We start from the raw sequence: 1,654 nt of genomic DNA, 5'->3' as shown, positions 1-1,654 counted from the left end.
GCCTCAATTTCTTCATCTGTATAATGGATTTCTCTAGGATTCAATAAGTTAGTATTGTAAAATGCTTGTAGCAGTAAATTTTATGTAAGTATCAGGGCCTAAGGCATTTGACTGCTAACCGGGAAGGTCAGTGGTTTAAAACCACCAGCTGCTCCATGGGAAGAAGACGAGGCAATCTACTTCTGTAAAGATTTACCACTTTGGAAATCCAATGGGGGTCTCTATGAGCCAGAATCAGTTCGATGGCAGTGGGTTGTTTTGGTATCAGTTATTATTGAACTATGGTTAATTCTCTGCATATCTCATCCCCCCACCTGGTTAAGGTACTTTCTGGGGTGACAGACCACTGCTCAAATTCCTCTACATACCCAAGTGGAGTATGTGACACATGTAAGCTCACATTGTGGGGCTTATGAATGAGTTATTTATCTTTGCTGATGCTGCACTCTGTACTTAAATTCCTCTCACCTACTAGCAAAATCTAACCCTAATATGGGAAAAAGAAATGTTTTCAAGGAGATTGGCCTTGGTATTGGTATTCAGAAGGGGTAGGTGCCAGAGTATATCCTTTGATGAGGAGGACCACCATCTCTATTACACAGATTCAGGCTCTGGGCCATGAGATGTATGATTTACCTATGATCACACAGGAAGCTGGAGAGACTCATAGTAAACACATGTCCAGAAATGCATTAAAATCAGCTGTTTAAATCTCATGTGTTTAGCAATGTGCTTCCATACTTCAACAAGATGAAAATTCCCAGAACAACTAGAAATTGTTTTTAGCAGGCACTCACCTGTTTAAAAAATTAGTTTTTAAAGTTTTATGGTTACAAAGAAGAATCTTAAATGACTTTAGAATTTATTTATGGATTTTGTTGAACCCTACCTCCTCTCTCCCCCAAAACCACACCCAAATTTCCTTTAAAATGTATGATGTAAATCCATTTTATGTATGAATGTATGATGAAATGTATGATATAATTATTTTAGAGTGTCACCTGGTTTGTAAGAGATTTAAATTTATAAAATGATACCATTTTAGTGTTTACTTGGCAGCCTTTCAAGCTCATGCATTTTCTCTTTTTTGTTTCCTCGCTTTTTAAAAACCTTCCACCCACCCAACCCAATCGCAGGAGTCCTGGAGAAGGGACGAGCCAGACGCCTCATTCACAACTACAATCTCATTTACAACCTGTCCCTGAGCCCTCGGAAAATTGACCAGGCCTTGCGGAGATTTCGTTCAGGAGAAAATATGCTCTTGGAGCCAGCGCTGCAGTACTTAAAGGAGCTATGATAGCAAGCCCATATTGTGTGAACAGATGTTTCCCTTATCTCCCTTTTTACCCAGACACATGTTTCTCAGGCCTGAGTGTAGTGGTAGAGGCATTTTCAGACTAGATGCTCTTGAATTGGACGTTGTCTCTGGCTATAAGGCTGGCTCACAAGCAGCTCAAAGTGGTCAGAGAAAACCAGGTTTTCTCTTCCTATGTGTAAAAGCCCAATTATTTAAAATCCTCTTCTATTTTAATAAGGCCTATTGTTACATATTCTTTTTCCACATTGCTGGTCAAACTGTGTTTCTGCAAACCCCACAGCTCTGTAGAGTAAAAAACATGCCAGATGTCAACTCCCAAAAGTGTCTGGCACATAG

At 39.7% G+C, this 1,654-nt stretch overlaps 1 protein-coding gene across 1 annotated transcript in view; it reads left to right on the top strand.

Moving 5' to 3' along the window:
- CUNH1orf87 (chromosome unknown C1orf87 homolog) overlaps positions 1 to 1,297 on the top strand; it is a 143,540-nt gene extending 142,243 nt beyond the window's left edge. Inside the window, exon 11 of the mRNA XM_042782439.1 lies at positions 1,137 to 1,297. Within this exon, the coding sequence (XP_042638373.1) occupies positions 1,137 to 1,297 (161 nt within the window). The remainder of the gene's footprint in view (positions 1 to 1,136) is intronic.
- Positions 1,298 to 1,654: the final 357 nt, after the last annotated feature.

The sequence above is a fragment of the Orycteropus afer genome, unplaced genomic scaffold (genome assembly GCF_000298275.1).
Source record: "Orycteropus afer afer isolate SDZICR_OR568_19922 unplaced genomic scaffold, OryAfe1.0 scaffold00318, whole genome shotgun sequence".
Lineage (NCBI taxonomy): Eukaryota > Metazoa > Chordata > Mammalia > Tubulidentata > Orycteropodidae > Orycteropus > Orycteropus afer.
The sequence above is the reverse complement of the archived record's forward strand: the minus strand, read 5'-3'. Positions and strand labels throughout refer to the sequence as shown.